The 18,435-nt window shown below is 48.0% G+C and overlaps 1 protein-coding gene across 1 annotated transcript in view; it reads right to left on the bottom strand.

Moving 5' to 3' along the window:
• Positions 1-8,668: 8,668 nt before the first annotated feature.
• Positions 8,669-18,435, bottom strand: part of Tnfrsf8 (TNF receptor superfamily member 8) — a 44,994-nt gene continuing 35,227 nt past the window's right edge. Inside the window, exons 11-13 of the mRNA XM_085838497.1 lie at positions 17,102-17,127; positions 13,834-14,047; positions 8,669-8,913 (exon numbers count right to left, since the gene is read on the bottom strand). Of these exons, the coding sequence (XP_085694623.1) occupies positions 8,669-8,913; positions 13,834-14,047; positions 17,102-17,127 (485 nt within the window). The remainder of the gene's footprint in view (positions 8,914-13,833; positions 14,048-17,101; positions 17,128-18,435) is intronic.

Below are 18,435 nucleotides of genomic sequence, written 5' to 3'. Positions count from 1 at the left end.
ATTTAGAAAAATAAGATATGTTCTACCTTAATGCAACCTTCCTGGGGTGGGCAGGCTTTTTAGAAGTACTCTGCAGAGGAGAGAGTGGAACCCAAGCCTTCCTGGGGTGCCATCTACTCGACTATAAAGCTTCAAGCCCCCTAAGGTCAAGGCCTTCCCTGCAGGCTTCCCTTCCCAGGTGGTCTTTGACACTCAAAGAGTTGTCCTGCATACCCAAGCACCACCCATCCCTCATCCTTTCAGTGCTCCTCAACACCCAGTACCCTGCCTCATAGTGCTCCCTGCCTGATACATGATAGCTGTTCCACACAGGCCTCTAGATTGAGCAACTGAAAGAGCAAATGAGGAGTGGTTTGAATGAGAATGTGCCTCCTCATAGACTCATATACTTGCGTGCTTCATCCCTAGTTGATGAATTGTTTGGAAAGATTAGAAGGTCTTATTAGAGGAGGTGTGTCACTGGGAGTGGACTTTAAGGTGTCAAAAGCCCACTCCATCTCCAGTGTCTCTGTCTTTTTTGTTGCCTGTGGATCAAGATGTAAAGCTCTCAGCTACTTCTCCAGCACCATGCCTGCTGCCACACTTCCTGCTATGATGATAATGGACTAAACCTCTGAAGTTGTAAGCAAGGCCCTGGTTAAACACTTCCTTTTGTAGGAGTTGCCTTGGTCATGATGTCTCTCCACAGCAATAGAACAGTGACTAAGAATAAATCCTTCTTCTTAGACACAGATTTTTTTTTTCTTTTTCTTTTTTTTCTGGGTTTCTGAGACTTGGCCTCCATTCCTCAAGCAGGCAGTGCTATGGGAACTGTGTAAGCTGAAGAATCTTCTGGAAGGGGAAGGAACGGGTGAACAAGTGAAGCTCAGGATGTCAGCACTGAGCAAATACTTCATGCTGGGGAGTGTCCTCCATGCTGGCCACTCAAGGGTCACAACTGGGCCTTAGACACAGTTAAGACAGAGAGCTATGGAAACTAACAGGCATGTTTGAGGAGGGCCAGACTAGTAGACAGTGGCCCTAGGGAGCTACTGAAAGTTCCATGCACTTAGCCAGCACTTGGCTTTGGAAAGGAAGTGCAAGCCAGGAGGCAACCATTGTCTGGGTGTTTCTGAGCCGCTGGATCCAGAATGTGTTCTCCAGGGCTTAGCATTCCTATTGTGACCAGGCAAAGCAGGCAGTGTAGCACGTGACTTAGATTCCTGTAGCCACTTCCACAATACTAGTAAAAGTGTCAAATAAAATAAAGCTGCAACAGAAAAAAAAAAAAAAAAACAAACCAGAAGTGACCTCTGCCTGAGCCACAGTTGATCACAGCCAAGTGGCTGGGAACTGGAGTCCTGGCCAGGTGACCTGGGTTTGAATCCTGTCTGCACCATTTAGTAGCTGTGTATCATTGGCCAACTGACTTAATTTCTACTGTGAGCATCAGTTTCCTCGACAGCAGCATAGGGGTATCTGTAGCCACCACTTCTGAGCATCCTGTCAGGAGGTTTATGGGAGAAAATACAAGAAGCCTTGGAGGGAGTTGGTCCTCTCTCTCCTCATAACATGTATGAGTTGATGGAGGGCAGGGATGAGGCCCCTTTGTGTGACCCAGAAAGGTCAAGTGACATTCAGGGAAATCTGATGACTGACCTTGGTCCACAGGGCGCTGGTTCATCTTGTGAATGTCCAGAATTTGCTGAGGGTCTCTGTCCAGGGTGGGGCCTTCCCTGATGTGTGTTGAAGCTCCTGGCATTTCCAAAGCTAGCAAATAAAAAAAACCACGACCTGTGACATCCCGCTCTTGAGTAATTTGTCTGCAACTCTGACTTCCTGACCAGGCTCCTTGCAGTTTGACCAGCCATGGGTTGCAGGAGAGAGGGTCCATCCAACTCTAGAAGATGCCAGATCTTGTCCCCTGCTCAGGTGGCCAGGCATGAGCTCTGAGAACCTCAGTTTCCCCCTCTGAAAAGAAACTAAATGGAGCCACCAATGTTCTTGAGTCAGACAAGGGAGTATGAAGCTCATCCCTGCCCATTTGTGTGTGCATTGGCCCTCGTGTGCTCAAGACATTCCTGAGGACTACAGAGCACATGCTTGAGACAGAAAGACTTGAATCCAGAGCTGGAGATCTGGCTAGGTGGTTAGAGTACTTGCCATACAGTGAGGGGACTGCAGTACAGATCTCCAGAAACCAGAATAAATGCTGGGCAAAGCGTGGAGAAAGTAAAAACCCACCTGTAATTTCAGCCTTGGAATACAGAGGCAGGGAATCCCTAGAGGAAGCCAGGTAGCAAGATTAGCCACATCAGTGAGATCTGAGCTTGACTGAGAGAACTTGCCTCAAAGAATAAAGGAGAAAAACAACAGAGTATGATTCTTCAGCCTCAGAAATTCAAGAGCTCATATGTGGACACACACACACACACACACACATACACCATACATAGATACAAAAGCCTCAAAGTGGTCAAGGGAAAGTGTTACATGAATAGGCCTGATACACAGGGTGTTCTCAAAAGTCTTCCTGTACCCCTGGGGTCTAGGCTCTGAATCTACTTGCTAGTGATAGGGCAAACACGATGCATGTCATATTTGAAGACCACAGGACTTGTGATCCCAACACTGGCACTTGAGTCTAGGAATTCAAGACTAAACTGGGTAATACTACACTACCTTATCTAAAAAAGAAAGACAAGTAGCTGGTAAGAATTATAAATATATGTGTTTACATTTATTTATTTTGAATTGTGTGTGTGTGTGTGTGTGTGTGTGTGTGAGGAATTGGTTCTCCTCTACTATGTGGGTCCTAGGTATTGAATTCAAGTTACTAGGCTTGGAAGCAAGCACCCTTAGTCTCTGACCCAGCTCTCTGGATCTATAAGATCCAAGGCATCCCTATAATCCAAGGGGACAGAATATCACAGAAGGGTCTGGAAGTGCAGCTCTTTTGGTAAAATCCCTGTCAAGTATGCACAAAACATGGGGTGATGGCTAAGTAAGTAAGAATATGTGGTAGACAGTTAGTCTCAGTTCAACTTGATACAAGCTAAAGTCATCAGAGAGGAGGGAACCTCAATTAGAAAATGCCTCCAGAAGGTCAGGCTGTAATCAAGCAAGTAGGGCATTTTCTTAATTAGTAGTTAATGGGGGAGGGCCCAGCCCTTTGTAGGTGGTGCCATCTCTGGGCTGGTGGTCCTGGGTTCTAGAAGGAAACAGGCTGAGCAAGTCACAAGGAGCAAGCCAGTAAGCAGCACTCATCCATGGACTCTGCATCAGCTCCTGCCTCCAAGTTCCTGCCCTGTTTGAGCTCCTGCCTTAGCTTCCTTCGGTGGTGGATTATAATATGGAGGTGTATGACAAATAAACCCTTTCCTCCCAATTTGCTTTTTGGTCATGGTGTGTCATAGCAACAATAGAAACCTTAACTAAGACAGAATACTTAATAAACAAGCATAAAGACTGGGCTGGGTTCAAATCTCCAGCACCCATGCAAAAAGCAGGATGTGGCTACATACACCTACAACCCAAATCTACAAAGGGTGGAGACAGGAGGATCACTGGGGCTTGCTAGTTGCCAGCCTAGTTCCAGATTCAGTGAAAGTCACTGTCTCAAGGGGGTAAGATAAAAAAAAAAAGACAGAGAAGTGTGCACCTTACATCTTCATGTGCAACACACATGAAGCCTCCACTCACACCCTTCTCCTTAATTCCCACATCACTGTGATCACAATCTAACTGAAACAATATAAGGAAGGAAAGGTGAAATTTGGCTCCTGGTTCCTCAAGGTCCAGTCCATCAAGGCAGGGGATGTGTGATGGAGCCTGGTCACATCACACAGAGGTGGCAACTCCCAGCTGAAATTTGCCTGAAAGTGGCTTATAGCATTCACAGCATCAATCTTACTTCTCACCACAGAGATAGCCAGGCCACCTGAATCCAGCGAGGGAACTCCAACTCTTTAAACATGCAAGTGTGGGACAGTGAGCCTCCACTCAGAGCCCAGAGAAGCATTGAGGACTGGCACCTAGGACCTAGGACTGATCCTAGGTGCAGACACAGACTAAAGAAGGGCTTGGTGAAGTCAAACGGTCTGAAAAGGCAGCTAATAGTGACCATGAAAACTACTAGCTGGGCTAGACACTTTATCCCCACAACATCCCAGCCTCGTGCCAGGTGAGAATTCAGTCCATGCTGTCAGTCCGGAAACAAGTGGCAAGAGTGTGAAATTGTGTGGCTGGGAACTGGCTGAGCTGAAACTGAACCCTGGAGGCCCGTCTCGCCCGTAGCCATAACCTCCACTATTTCCCATGACCAAGTGTCCCCATGCTTTGTCAGGGCTACTGATAAATCCTGTGGTGCTCAGATGACAGGATAACCAATGCCCAGGGTTCTCCAAGCCTTCTCCAGGCTTCTCCATCCAGGCTTGGAAGATTCCAGAAGAAAGAGAAACCTTGTCCTCCCTGATCCCTCATCCTGTAGCTCCCCAGCAGTACCTGGGAATGTTGTTGGCTGCCTGCTCAGCTGCTTCCTGTTCCAGCCTTCTTAAGTTTCCCCTGAAGTCTGCTCTTGGGACTTTTGATGCCCCTGTGGTTTGGCTTTTGTCACTCCATCTGAAACGTTTTTTGTACTTACAAGACCATAAAACTGAGCATGGAACAGTGTTCCTTTGATACACCCTAAGTGCTCTGTAATGGCTCAGCAGGCATCCCTGGCCAAAGTTCTCCCCACCCACCTCCTTTCTGCCCACACACTGGGCTTCCTGTATGGCTATATTCTTCCTGAATCTCAAGTCCAGGAGCTTTTTCACCTCAGGGCCTTTGCACTGGCTATTCTTGCTTTCTGAGCTTAGCTGGCTTATTTCTCTCAGGTGGAGCTATGGTGCTGGTGGGAAGCTGTCCCCAACCTTGTCATTGCAGACACTGTCTTGCCTCTGTCCTGGAACCCAAATGGGGTAATTCACAAACTGGGCTTGAAATAGGGTCTCTATATGTAGCCCTGACTACCCAGGAGCTGGACTAGAACTCACAGAGATCCCCCTGTCTCTGCTTTACTAACATATTCACCACCACATCACAGACTGGTGTGTGTGTGACAGCCAATGTCACACCTGCTGGACAAAGGATCCCTGGGAGGAAAGCTGTGTGCCAGAAATTGTTTGCTAGCTGGGCTTGCCTCAGAGTATGTGTTTTTAGAAAAGGGCCACTATGAAGAAGAAGATCTTGGACAGAATGTAGTGTGTTCTGGAAGGCACTAGAACCAGGAGGGACCTCAAATAAATAGCTAGGGTTTTAGATGTCTAACACACAGATAGACCTCTGACTGATCTGAAGAGTCCCCAGGGTTCCTCAGTCAGCAAGAAGTAACCTGCACATTGTGGGGGTTCCAAGAGAGGCAAAGTATCAGGCTAGACTAAAAGTAGGTTTTGGAGGCCTAGCTTTAGAACCAACCATCACTAAGTATATTTTTTTTCCTGAAACCTATGTGTACTATCCTGTGGCCTCTGTGAGGGGACCCTCTTATACGCTAGAGGAAAGGGTTACTCTGGACCAAGTGACTACTTGGATGGAATAAAAACTAAAGTTACTAATCATGAGTGGCATCTCTGGGAAGCCCACAGCCTTCTCAGGTCAAGACCGATACCCATTTCACAGATGAGAAAATAGAGCCTTAAGGTGAGTATGGTGAAGCTCACTGAAGGTCATGCTGAGATCTGACTGACATTGGAGCACTAGTGGAAGGTGAAGACCACAGGAAGGTTTGGTCACTAAGGGTGCTCATAGTCCACAAAACTCCATGGGCCCCTGAAGAGTGAATCCACACTGTCTGAAGACTAAAAGCTACTGTGAGAACAGTTCGCCCTCATGTTTAACCTACTTGCCCTGTTTTTCCCCAGTACAGTGAGTCAATGTGCCTCCTTAGACAAGGCTGTTCATTTGTGGGTTTCCTATCTGCCAGAACCATGAGCCCGAATAACCTTTCTTAATACATTTCCCAGTCTCAAACATTGTGCCATAGCAACAGATGGTGGTGGTCTCCACTTTCTCAAGCAAACTCCCTAGTTGGTCTCCGGGAGAACTGGGGTTTGAACCTGACTCTGAGTACCAGTTCCCCAGGTGCAAGAGGAGACACATAGAGAACTGCACCTGGGCACTTCCCTTATCCCAGTACATTCTCATGTATACTCAGCTCAGTGCAACACTGCCCAAGTAAAGATGGCCAGGACACAGTCCTTGCAGACTCACTGTTGGGAAGGAAGTCAAGAGGGAGAGGGGGCAACTTGGGGGACAGCCCTTTTGTCCCATCGAAGAGACTGGTGTCAGGTCCCGGAGATTCTAACCAACTGCTTTGGAAAGCAACAGCATCAAAGAACTAGACACCAACTGCAGATAACTGCTCAGGAAGTGATGGGGGCAGGGTCGCTCACCGCACAGGGATTGCCCCCTTGAGAACAGGGGCCTGATTCTTCAATGTTCTGAACATCAGAACAGCTAGAGCTAGGAAGTTCCCCATCGGGGAGCTTTGGCTTCTGCTCCGACTACATGGTCAACAAGCAGCAGGCTTTGTGTCAGGCTGAAGGTGAGGTGCAGGTGTGGGCTACAGTCTTAGGAATGAAGAGGACAGATGCCAGAAAGGGGGAAACTCTGGTCTGGCTGCATAAAGCTGGAGCTCTGCCCTGTTCCGTGTGCAGGGTGATGGAACTTGCTCAGCTATACAAGACCTGGGTTCCACAGACCCACGGCTCCACCAGCTACATGGAGTTTCCTCTTTTCCGAAGTTGCATGGTCCAAACCTGCTTGTGGGAAGAAAGCCTTGGAGAAGCCCAGGATTCATTCTACAAATACCAAAGGCAGCCTTGTGAGCAGAGACCCTTTATTCCCAACATCCTTGGAGGACAGGACATAAACAGGGAACAAGAGACTGCCCAGGTGGACAGGGAGAGATTTGAAGGACACATAGATAGCCCTTGGCTGTGAGTGTCATGCACACAGAGAAAAGCTCTGCCTGGGGGAATTGTGGGGGGGGGGGGCAGCAGACCAGACCCCTGCCACCCTCGTATTCAGGACTTCTCACTACTCAACTCTGTGATAAGCCTTCAGCCTCACAAATCCATTTTTTTTACAGGCCCTTAGGGATTCTTAGAGGGTCAAAAATTGTGTGAAGAGCCACTCTGCAAGGGAATATGTCACTTTGCTGAAATGTGTGGCAGCCTGGCATAGTGGCTCAAGCCTGTCATCCCTCAGGAAGTTAAGATAGGAGGGTTACAGGTTTAGGGTCAGCATGAGCTACATATCATGTTTGAATCTAACCTAGGATACAGAACAAGATCTCATCTTAGAAAAAGAAAAAGTTGGGTAATATCTTCCAAAAGTGTGGTATCCATGTGGTCATCATGACATGGCTTTGGGGCCACTGTGTATGCCCACATATCCACCGTATTCTTGCACAAGACAAATGGGCGACTCTTCATCCTCCACACATCCCTTCTGGCCTGGATCCAGACTGTGGTATAAACACCTCTGGTGGTACTCAGCTGCTCCAGCTTTTCCCCAAATATTCAGGCGGTTTCAGAAACTCCCCTCGTGATTCTTGACAGCGTCCCAACTTCCTCCAGAGAGCAAACAGCTAGTGAGTAAACAGAATTCTCCCTGCCTGGCCCAAGGGTAAGTCCAGAGTCCCCAGGCTGCCACAGAGCAGATGTGTCATCCAGTTGGCTGCTTGTTACAAGAGTATGCAGGTGCCAGTGGGTGAGCCAGGCTGTGAGTGACAGCAGCTTTAGTGCTTAGTATGAAATACTGGGCTGGGGTGGATCAGCCCTGCAACATTTGCCTGGCATGCACAAAGCCAGGGGTTCAAGTTTCAGTACCTCAAAAGGAAAACAAGACAAAACAAAACATTAAAAGCAGATCTTCAGGTATGTTCACCAGCACGGCCTCCTCACAGTGGGTGTGGGCTAAGCAGTGCGAGCAGCAGGGTACCTTCAAAGATAGGCTCCCACATGCTAGAGCTTCCTTTGAGAGCTAGGTGTCATTGAACCTGATCCTGGAGGCTTTGGGACAATGCTTCTTCGTTTCCAGGATGGAAAAGATAATGGCACAAAGTGTTAAGAACCTCCAGTACTACAGTTCTCCCATCTCCGTGTGACAGGAAGTCCTTGGGCAAAGCATAGTCTTGAGCAGCTCTTGTCAGGTGGAGTCACTGCAGCTGCTGAGGAGGTCCATAGAACAGGGAGGCTGTGCCAGAAGGGTCTCATTTTGCCCTCCCTGTGTGATGGGTACAGGCTATCCTTGTGCCAGTGATGATGAGCATTCATTCTTTAACTCCCCTCTGTCTCAAGAGTAGAAGCAATAGGTGCTGGTTCTGTAACAGGGAGCCATGTCTACAGGCTAGTAGCATGACAGTAAAGTCATAGCTCGAGACCCAAGGAGAGAAGGCAGGGCACAGGAGTGTGGGCAAGGAAGCTTGGAACAAGCCTGTGGCTTCTCCCCCAGTAGACATCAGTCTGATGGTGTGTGCCCACTGATGGGTCCCAGGGGCCAGTGCTCTTGGCAGCAGCTGAAGGCTTCATTCTGGGATATCTTGGATGCTGGGTCTTCAGTTCAACTTGTGGTAGCTTCCCAGGTGCTAACTTGATCTCAAGGGTACACTCAGCTGCTCTCTAGCCCCTGCTAACATTGGGTGTCACTTCTCAGAGACAGTCGTGGGCCCATGGTCCTCTTTTCCTCCTTCCTCCACCGAGAACATGACCTCAGTGCAGCTGCCCAGAGGTGGTTCTGTCTCCTGCTCCGGGTAATGGGGGGCATGGTCCACTTCTAGTTCAGCTTCCAACTCAGACTCTGTAGAGCCTACTGGAGCCCGGCCCTCGGGGACTTCAGTTTTTACAGAGCCCACAATCACTGTGTCGGCCTTCATGATGTAGATTTTCTCTGTAAGGCAAAAAGGTGGGTGAGAGAGGAGAGACCAGGACCTCGGCCCACTTCCACTTCATGTGCTGGGTGACTACGTACAGATACCACAGCCTCTCTGTTACACAGAGACGTATTGATGGGGTCACCCATGGTTTCTTAGGCATGTCATCAGAGATGGACAGAATGCAGTCAATCCAGGAAATAGCAGGTAAACAAAACAAAACAACAACAAAACAGGATGGTAAGAACACCAGGGGTCACAGCAGAGCCACACATGTCCCTCATTCTTCTCAAGTGCCATCTCTGAGACCCAGCACTCCCACTAATAGCCCCTCATCATCACTAATCTAATCCTCTGCAGGGTTAAGAACCTGAGGTCAGGGAGCTGGAGAGATGGCTCAGCGATAAAGAGCACTGACTGTTCTTCCATAGGTCCTGAGTTCAATTCCCAGCAATCACATGGTGGCTCACAACCATCTGTAATGGGATCGACAGTGTACTCATATACATAAAATAAATAAATCTTAAAAAAAAAAAAAAGAACCTGAGGTCAGCAGGTAAGGATAGGAGATGGGCTGTCCTTGCATCCACATGCATAAAACAAAACACCCTGGGTGACCAGTGTGCCCCTGCTTGAAGTTCCAGGTCTCAGGAGCTTCATCAGTCCAGGCAAACTTGGCTGATTGGCCATGTTCTTCAGAAACCTGGGTCCTGATGATATGCAACAGCAGCCAGGGGCCCTGTGTGTCTATGTGCCCAGCCCCTGAACCTCATGCTGCCAGAAGGCAGAGGGGATCATAAGTGTCAAGTGAATGGGTAGCCCAGGCTCCTAGCACTAGTACATGCTACAGTCTCAACACAAGCTGATGGTGGGGGTTGCTGGGATGGCCTTTCCATGCAGGGAGTCAGGGAGCCTTAGGGAAACAAAGCCATCTTTGCAACTGGGAGGCAGAAGCCTAGATTCATCAGAATAATTGGCTCTACTCACTGGGCACGGCACCTATGGCCTCAGGCTGGGGGCTGTACCACTCTGGCTGATCCTGCAATGGATTCTGCAGATGGAATGGGGAAGCTCAAAAGGGAACTTAGGAGTGGGGGTGGGTAGACGCAGGGGGCACATGGACCCCCTGCCTTCGGGTTACACCCTCAGATTCAGGAAGCCCAGAAGATTCTCAAGTGCCCCGGCATGTCCTAGAGCATTGCACCAAGCCAGCTCTTCTATTTCGGTTTCTCACACACCCAGGAAAGAGAGAAGTATAAGAAACATGAGAGGGAAGGGCAAGAGAAAGGGGTGAACTGTGTGTCCCATGGGCTCCAGAGCTAAGAGCAGGGTCTCAGGTCCCACCCCACATCCTCCATCAAGGCTTGCTGGGACTTTCATCAGAGGGGCTTGCAAAAGATGAAAGCTGGGGAGCACAAACCTGTAAATGTGGAGAAGCCAAGGCAAGAAGATGGCAAGTTCAAAGCTATCTTGGGCTACAAAACAAGTGAGTTCAAGCCAGCTTCGGTAACTCAGTAAGAATCTGATTGAAAAACCTTCAATCCCAGCACTTGGAAGCCAGAGGCAGGCAGATTTCTGAGTTCAAGTCCAGCCTGGTCTACAGAGTGAGTTCCACGACAGCCAGGGCTACACAGAAAAACCCTGTCTGGAGAAACAAAAACAACAAACAAACAAACAAACAGAGAATCTGATTGAAAGAAAAAGAAAAGAGGGAGCAGAGGCCACATGCAGAATCGCAGGCTTGTAATATCAAAAGCTACAAGCCCTGAGGGTCAGAAGTTCAAGGTCATCCTTGGCTGCAAAGCAAGTTCAAAGCTAGCCTGGGCTAAATGAGTCCCTGTTTGTTTGTTTTTTTTAATCAAACAAACAAATAAAACAAAACAAAAACAATCCAGAAAACAGAACAAGGGCTGGGGAGATAACCTAGAAGGAAAAGTGCTGGTTATACAAGCACGAAGACCAGAGTTCAGATCTCCAACAGCCAAATGAGTGCTGGGTAGGTGTGGGGGGGGGGTGAAGGGGGGGCAGCCTGTATCCCAGCATGTAGGGGACAGAGACAGCGGATCCCCAAGCAAGGTAGCTAGCTAATAATTGCATCAGTGAGCTCTGGGTTCAAGTGAGAGACCCTTGCAACATGTAAGGTAGAGTGTAATCAGAATAAGCAACTCAACCTCTGGTCTCTGTGTACACACGTGTGCACAATTATGCACACACACACAACAGTTTTTAATTTTAAAAATTAAAATTTAAACCAAACAAAGGTGAGTGGACTAGCTCAGTAGTAGAGCATTCCCCTAGCATGTAAAAGGCCCCAGGTTCAATCCCTGGTACCAAAAAGAACAGATGGGACCAGAGGTCAGGTACTGGGGTCATCTAAGAAGAGGTCACTGTAGGAGGTTCGGCTGATGCTGCTTGTATTCAAATGCTAAATCCTGGCTCCCACTATCTGGCTGCCTTGTCCCCCCACAAGGAGATCACAAGGCATGAGGAGATCCTCATATGTACCAAATGATGTTATGTAACCTTGCTCCTCAAGTTAATTGGTCAATAAAAAGCTAAGGCCTGTGATTGGGCAAAAGGTAGAAGTAGGCAGGTTTTCAGCTACCTGGTTGGGGTTTGCAGGTAGAGAGAGGGAAGAAGAAAGGACACAGAGACTAGAGGAGGCCATCATGAGAAAACAAGAACCATGAGCACATGGCCGGGAAAAACAGCAAGTAACAAGGGACATATGGCTGGGACATAAGTTAGAATAGCCCCAAATCTGCCCAGTCTAGGATTATGGCTTATAAATAAGATACCTGGATTGTATGTCTTTTATATGGGCTAGTTAAAATACTTCATTTTAGCTATGAGAGGGACTCACAGAGTTGAAGGAGAGAACTGACTCCCACAAGTTGTCCTCTGATTTCCACACTCATGCAGTGGCATACGCACAAACTAAATGTATGAGATGAAAGCATTTCAAGATGGCTCAGTAAGTCAAGGTATTTGTTGCCAAACCCAAAGACCAGAGTTTGATCCCTCGGACCCACATGGTGGAAGGAGAGAACTGACATGTGTAAGTGGTCCTCTGACTTCTACATGCACACGTGACACCCCGCCCCCAATAAAAAAAGAGAGAGAGACAGAGAGACAGAGAGGTATTGGAGAGTAATGTGTGTGTGAGGCAGGAGGTGTGAGGGCAGAAGAAGCCAAGGCCAGAGCAGAGACAGGCTACTGCTCTGTCATGCCTATGGAGCCTGATCCTCTGGCTTTATCATCACAGGCTGCTTAGATTCCACCCCCACCCCAGCTCTGGGGAAAATGTCCCAGTCAAGTTAAGGAAAGGAGAGGCAAAGGGGGTACAGCCAGAGAAGGAGGAAACTTAGACCCATTTGTCCTTGTAGGAAACTGGACAGGGAGACTGCTCTTCTGGTGTGTCACTCAGAGGACAAATGAGTCACCTGAGTTCTGGTGTCCCAGAGGACCTCTTAAGGCCTTCCCTCAGCAGCCCTTCCTCATCCCTAACCCTTGCCACCTCCCTCCCTGAACAGGCTCTGGCCCTGTTTCCAAGTTCCAAGCCCTTTAGTCATCTTGGATTCAAACACCATCAGGACTCCTTGGAAAACCGAAGGAGCCTTTGGCAGTGTTTTTCCAAACACATTCTTTTCAAATAGAACTTAACCGAGAGTGGTAACTGCAAACATTTCTTTGAGACCAAGACAGCTCTAGAGTTCTCATCACCACAGACTTCCAGGAGAATGTGAAGAACTGTCACCAATGTCCTTCTAGCATCAGAACAGAGCCAGCAACACTCTAGGGAGCACCGAGCTGGGGAGCTGGGGCACTGGGTGGAGAAGCTCAGCTGAGAGCATTGGCTAGTTCAGAGTAGACAGTGTGAGAATGCTACCTCCAGGACATGAAGGCTCAAAAGGCCTGCTATAGACGAGGAAATAACCCTGCAGAGCAGCTTAGGGAGAAAGGGGAGGGGGGAGGGGGAGGGGGAGGAAAGAAGCACGGAGAGGGAGATGAAAATTCAGAAAGCCACCCCTCAGAAGGAGAACAGATGCTTCAGAAGTGATGGAACAGCTGGCTGAGACCATCCTTGAATGCCAGAATAAGAACCTAACACTCCAACCTGAGAGTGAAGGGGACAATATACATCAGTGGTCCTCAGCCTTCCTAATGCTGTGACCCTTTAATACAGTCCCTCATGCTGTGACTTACAGCCATACCATTATTTCCATTGATACTCCTTAACTGTAATATTGCTACTGTTATGGAATCACAATGTCATTATTTTTGGAGATTGAGGTTTGCCAAAGGAGTCTCAACCCACAGGTTAAGAACCACTGATTCATGTTCCGAAGTGGTGGGAAGTGAGGATGGAAGCAGGGCCCATAGGAGCATTGGCAGATGTTTTCCTGGCTGGAGGGCAGCGGAGAGGAGAAATGCAGGAGGGCCAGGGCTGGTCTCTAGGCTTCCGCTGAGACCCATGAGTACGACGAACAAAAAAAAAATCAATGTTCCAGAACCCAGCAGATGTGGGGCTGAGTCTTGGCAACTCAAGAAGAAACCCCACTGTATGCCTTAATTTCTCCAGCCATGAAAGAGGGTAATGTCATTATTCCCAGAAGTTGTGACAGACATGAAGTGGTGTTGCTAGATAAGGGTCTGACGTCATTCTGAACCTTCTGGCTCTGTATTAGGCCAGTGGGGAAAGACTCTCTTTCTCTTTAAGGATGACACACACTGTGTTCATCACTCCATGCCCTCTTAGTGAATGTCCCCAGTTCTCCCCACGAAGTGTCACTCTGGCCTTCTTCCTGGACAGAAGCTTGATGTGGGGCAGAGTGAAGGTGGCAAGGAATGCATAGCTCCCCAAGTCCCATCCAGAGCTCAGCACCCATCTCCCATCTGCCCACTTGATTAGACCAGGATCTCCCAACAGGACTCACCAATCCTGTTATTGGTGTGTTCTGTGGATACCCGGGGTTCTGGAGGTTCCCTGGGAGAAAAGGGATTCCCAGCTGGGCTGTCATCCAGCAGCGGCAGGTTCTCCAGGTAGGTGGCCCCAACACTGGCACAAGTCTCTACAGCTGGAGGAGGGCTCACTGGGCTCAACTTGTGTCCCACGCTGGGATCTGTCACCGACTCGCTTCTCTGTGGCTGCTGTGAACAGGAGTAAGGGCTGAGCAGACAGGGCTTGGGAAGCCTGTGAAAAGCTTTTAAAATTCTTTAAAGTTGCCACAAGCTACTTGACAGCATAAGGCACCTGTGTAGCACACCGAAGAATATAAGGTGTGTTTTTTTTTTTTTTTTAACGTGCTTTTGTTTGCTTGTTTTTTAGTGGACATAATATCTCACCATATAGCCATGGCTGATCTAGAACTTGATATATAAAGTTCCTGGCTGGGCCAGGAACTCACAGAGATCCACCTATTTCTATTTCTCAGGTGCTGATATTAAAGGTGTGCACCCAACTATTTGCTTTGCCTTTGTGACAGTCTATGTAGCCCAGGCTAGCCTCAAACTTGATAGTACCTGAGGATGGCCTTGAACCTCTGACCCTCCTGCTTTCATCTCTACAAGACTGAGATTATGGTGCTACTACACCCAGTGTATGAATGGCTGGGACCCCAGCATAGAGTTTCCTGCCTAATAGGCAAGCACTCTACCTACCCACTGAGCCACACCCTCAACACATGTTGCCTTCACTCTGTGCTGAGCAGCAGTCAGTCCTTCACACACTCTTGATACATCTAGGCTAATCCTAAGAGTGATGTGCCACCCTCAAAACCACACTGCATGGTTGTAATATTAGCACCTGCACATCTTATGGATGGAAAATCTGAGGCCTGGTAGAGTCGAGTAACTCGGCCAGGGTTGTATATACATATACTTAGTACGTTTCTAGCCAAAAATCTACATGCTGGAGTCTCCTCTAGCCTCACCAACTCCTGGTACCTCTTCATTCTCAACTTCTGGGAGAGAAGTCTTTGACCACATCTTAATACATTTAAAAAAAAAAAAAAAAAAAAAAAGAACCACATCATTAGGAATGTGTTAGTTTGGTTTCTCACATTTATTTATTTATTTATTTTTAAAAAATGTGTTTTGTGGTATTTTTTCCTGTGTTCTTTTTTCTTTTTTTAAGATTTATTTATTATTATATGTAAGTACACTGTAGCTGTCTTCAGATGCACCAGAGGAGGGTGTCAGATCTCATTACAGATGGCTGTGAGCCACTATGTGGTTGCTGGGATTTGAACTCAGGACCTTCAGAAGAACAGTCAGTGTTCTTAACCACTGAGCCATCTCTCCAGTCCCAGTTTCTCACGTTTACAAGTAAATACAAAGGGAAATGAAATACCTGGTGTGTGGCATTCACCTGCAGTCTTCAAAAGGACCCAGGGTGAGAAATTCAGAGAACAGATCTATGGAATCTTGATTACTCTTTTACAATAATCTGAAGGCCAGGGCTGGGGATATAGCTCAGGATTGTAGAGTTTTCCTAGCACTCTGATCTGATTCCCAGAACAGGACCCCCCCCCCCCCAAACACACACATACTTCACCCTGTCTTCCACTAATTTTAGCCAGACATGGTGCAGGACTCTAATCCTAACACTTGGTGAAGGAAGGTGGGTCAGAAGTTCAAGGTCATCCTTAGCTACATAATGAATTTATAGCCAGCCTGGGCTACATCAGATCTTGTCTCAAAAAACAAATTAATATGGGGTTGGAAAAATGACTCTGTGGTTGACCGCACTGGCTGCTCCTCCAGAGAACCAGGATTTGGTTTCCAGCACCCACACAGTGGCTCACAACCATTTGTAACTCCAGTTCCAGGGGATTTGATGCCCTTTTCTTATTCCTACAGGCACTAGGCATGTACGTGGTGCACAGACATACATGCAAGAAGTCACCCAAACACATGAAAAGCAAAACAAAACGTGTAAATCAATAAAAAAAAAAAGCTGTTGTGAAAGCAAGCAAGCATGCTAGAGAGAGAGAGAGAGAGAGAGAGAGAGAGAGAGAGAGAGAGAGAGGTGATAAGCGACTTGATCAATGGGGGAAAAAAGCAAAAAGTGTGTGGCACAGACAGGTGCCTCATCTTGAAGCCTGCACTCCCTCCCTCCCTCCTTCCCTCCCTCAGCTGGGGTGAGGGGGAGCCCCATCATCATGGGAAAACAGACACAGGGCAGGTCTCCAGCACAAGCCTAAAGAGGACTCAGCAATTGTGTGTAGCCTCCCCAAAGCCCTGAACCTGGCATACATGAAGCCTTCTGTAAGAGACAATGCATATGCTCCCACCCCTGATCTCCAAGGAGGCAGCTAGGGGCGCAGGGTCCAGCACCAGCTCTGAACTCCCACAATGCAGTATTCGAATGGAGCCATCGACTGCTCCTGACTTGTCGGATTGCCACTTCCTCTTTTACCAAAAATGTGGCAAGAGTAACCATTCCTGAGAGTCAGAAGGACTGTGGGGCAACATCTAGCACAAAGAAAGGGGTCTAGCAAGCCGGAAGCAGTGCTCACACCTGGATTTCAAGGTCAGCGCTGGCTGCACAGTCAAGGAAGAGATAGCCGAAGAGGGAGTGCCAGTGCCTAGCCGATGGTAAATGCTCAATGCTCAAAGTATAGCTAACTTTGTAAGTGTGTGCTGCTGGTGTCTATGGTCTTGCTTGGCAGACAAGAGTCCCAGAGGAAAGAAGAGAGCTTCCCTTCAGACTAGACTGGGTATCTCAAAGTGGCCCAAACCAAGCTGTTGTCTGCAATCCCTGCTGGAAATCCCCTGGGGCTGAGCCAGGAGCTGGAGGTTGCTGTGGGGTGGAGCCCTCTCTCTCTGGTTGAACCCTACCATGGGGGCCCCAGGCCAACACCCTGGGTACCTGGCTTCTTGACCAGTAACCCTGGGTGCCAGGGAAGAGGATAGCTCTGTGGTCCTTCTATGGCCCTAGCAGCCCTGAATCAACAGACATGTAAGGAAAGTAGTCAAACAAAAGGACAGAGGATGGAGAGATGGCTCAGCAGTTAAGAGCACTGACTGCTCTTCCAGAGGTCCTGAATTCAATTCCCAGCAACCACATGGTGGCTCATAACCATCTGTAAAGAGACCTGATGCACTCTTCTGGAGTGCCTCAAGACGGGAACAGTGTGCTTATATACAGTAAACAAATAAATCTTAAAAAAGGACAGAGGCTGAGGTGGAGATGGCACTTACGGTTAGCTTTTCAGTAGGACAGGAATCTGTTAAAAAAAAAAAAAAAGAGTAGAAATGTCACCAAAGACAGTCTGACATCCCTCCACCACTTCCCATCTGTTAACAGATAGCACCCTGGGAGCACCCTGGGATCTCAGTGGGGCTGAGCCTTGCCCTCTCCAAGGCTCAAGCCCTAGGCTGGTAGTAGACAATTTAAGGATTAGCCCTTGGCATGCCTGAAGCCAGCATCTGAGGCAGGAGTGCGCTGGGGCCTCCTTTCCACAGCCTAGACTGCAACTCTTCTGCAGGACACTCCTGTTCTGTCTGACTCATTTCTCTTTGTACCACCAATCTGAGGGCTCTGGAGATGCCTGGGTCATCATTCTCAGAATACAACCCTTCTCTGCCTACCTCAGGCCCTGCCATTCACCCCAGTATCCTTCTGTCTTAAATAGAGACCAGATACTCACATACATTATAACCTTTAACCTTAGCTCACCAGCTCCCTGAGAAAGGAGGAAGTAGCCACATAGTATCAAGTCCAACCTAACCCAATCTAGACCAGGTTCATCAGGGACAATACTGTAGGGGGACAGAACCATTACTGACTCCCAAGGGGTCAGTTAGGGTCCCTGCAATGCAATCAAGGTTCATGCTGTTAAGGCCAGCATGCCTGGTGAGCTGCTTCTAGAACATGCTTTCTAGTCATGGCTTAGCAGTTTGACTCTGAATCCTAATTGATATATGCACAGCAGATTAACCAACAATGAACAAACCAAAATGTTATTTGAGCACTCTGCACCTTGGGATGAAGTCTTAGAGGTCTGGCAGGTAAATGGGCTAGAGTGGTGTTCAGTCTCAGATTGGCAAATGTACCACTTGCTTACAGAACCTGGCAACCACCGTCCCCAGCAGAAGTGTTACTTCAGGAAGTCATGGCTTGTTCTCTTTAGGTGACTACTAACCACCCAGACCAAGTCACTGACACTTTAGGTACTCTCTGACTTGAGACCACAGAGAGTTTTGTTTGATGGGTGCACACACACACACAAGTGTGTGTATGTAGACATGTTTTATTATGTTACATGTGCGAGTGCTTTGCCTCCCTGTGTGTTTGTGCACCATATGTATGTCTGGTACCCATGGAAATGGAAAGAGGGTTTTAGATACCCTAATGAGCAACCATTTGGGTGGTAGGAATTGGATCTGCCAGAGTCCTTTAGAAGAGCAGCCAACACTCCTAAGCACTGAGACATCTCTTCAGCCCAGGATTTGCTCATTTTATTTGTTGGATTTTTGTCTTGTGAGACAGGGTTTAAGTGGTCATTTTAAAAGTTTTATCAGTAAAACTAAAT

Source organism: Mus caroli, unplaced genomic scaffold (assembly GCF_978045245.1).
Source record: "Mus caroli unplaced genomic scaffold, Mus_caroli_1 scaffold_6, whole genome shotgun sequence".
In the NCBI taxonomy this organism is placed as follows: domain Eukaryota; kingdom Metazoa; phylum Chordata; class Mammalia; order Rodentia; family Muridae; genus Mus; species Mus caroli.
Note: the sequence above shows the minus strand (reverse complement) of the source record. Positions and strands in the feature narration are given on the sequence as shown.